The sequence below is a fragment of the Monopterus albus genome, unplaced genomic scaffold (assembly GCF_001952655.1).
Source record: "Monopterus albus unplaced genomic scaffold, M_albus_1.0 scaffold4184.1, whole genome shotgun sequence".
NCBI classification, from domain to species: Eukaryota; Metazoa; Chordata; class Actinopteri; order Synbranchiformes; family Synbranchidae; genus Monopterus; species Monopterus albus.
This window is the reverse complement of record NW_018132051.1, coordinates 1-940: the sequence shown is the minus strand read 5'-3', so window position 1 is coordinate 940 and position 940 is coordinate 1. Positions and strand designations below refer to the sequence as shown.

Genomic DNA, 940 nt, shown 5'->3' with positions numbered 1-940 from the left:
TTTTTTTTTTTTTTACACAGAAAAACCCAGCATCAGCACCAACCATGTAGAAGGGGATACAGGATCCATCCATACAGGTGAATTCGGGGCAGGTGACGGTGGTGTTCCTGCTGCCAGGGGGCACTGGTGTGATAGTTTTATCTGGACAGAACCAGAAGTAAAAAAGAAATTACAAACATCTATCATACTGTGAACATGAGAAACTGGGGACGACACAGACTTTGTTTGCTTTGTTCAGTCCTTCCTGCCTGTTTCTTCCCTGATTTCAGTATTGGTTCCTTTATTCCTCTATCCTTCCCTTCCTTCCTTATTTTGTTAATTCCTTCCTATTTATTTCCTGTTTTCAATTCTCCAGAACTGAAGTTCAGGTCTTCCTCCTTATAGTCCCTTATTTAAAGTTTTCCCTTCATCCACCCTCACACTCCACTTATCTCCTGATCACTCACCACACACCAACTCATCGTCGCCCCTTGGACAGTCTGGGATGGCGTTGCACACTTTTGTCATGTTCACACAAGTGCGGTTGTCACATGGGAAGCTGCCTGGACAGGGAGGTATCCAGGTAGAGCCTGGAAGACAGGCAGAATAACTGTCAATGTCCAGTAGCACAGCTTTAGAAAATGCCTGCTTCTGGACAAATAAAATAAAATGTGATTCTCTTGATCCTCAAAAACTTCATTTTAAGTTTTTACAATAATATTTTACCCACCACAGTTGTCTATGCTCTCATCCGAGGCATCCCTGCAATGTAAGGTCCCATCACAGAGATGCTGTTGGTCAATACATTGGTCCCCACTGTGGCAGGGCACCTGGCCAGGTCCACAGGGAGCAGTACACTGCTGCTCATCACTACCGTCCATGCAGTCTGTTTCCCTATCACAACGCCAGGCCTGAGGAACACATTGACCACCGGTGGCACAGCCAAACTCATAGGGCCGAC

At 45.7% G+C, this 940-nt stretch overlaps 1 protein-coding gene across 1 annotated transcript; it reads right to left on the bottom strand.

Annotated features, from left to right (window-relative positions):
• Window positions 1-16: 16 nt before the first annotated feature.
• LOC109954181 (SCO-spondin-like) lies at window positions 17-934 on the bottom strand (the record flags this gene model as incomplete). The annotated part of the gene is made up of 3 exons (XM_020589580.1): window positions 710-934; window positions 447-569; window positions 17-141 (listed from the first exon to the last, which is right to left on the bottom strand). Coding segments are annotated over exons 1-3 (399 nt in total), but the record flags the coding sequence as incomplete, so codon positions are not given.
• Between the last annotated feature and the right edge of the window lie 6 nt (window positions 935-940).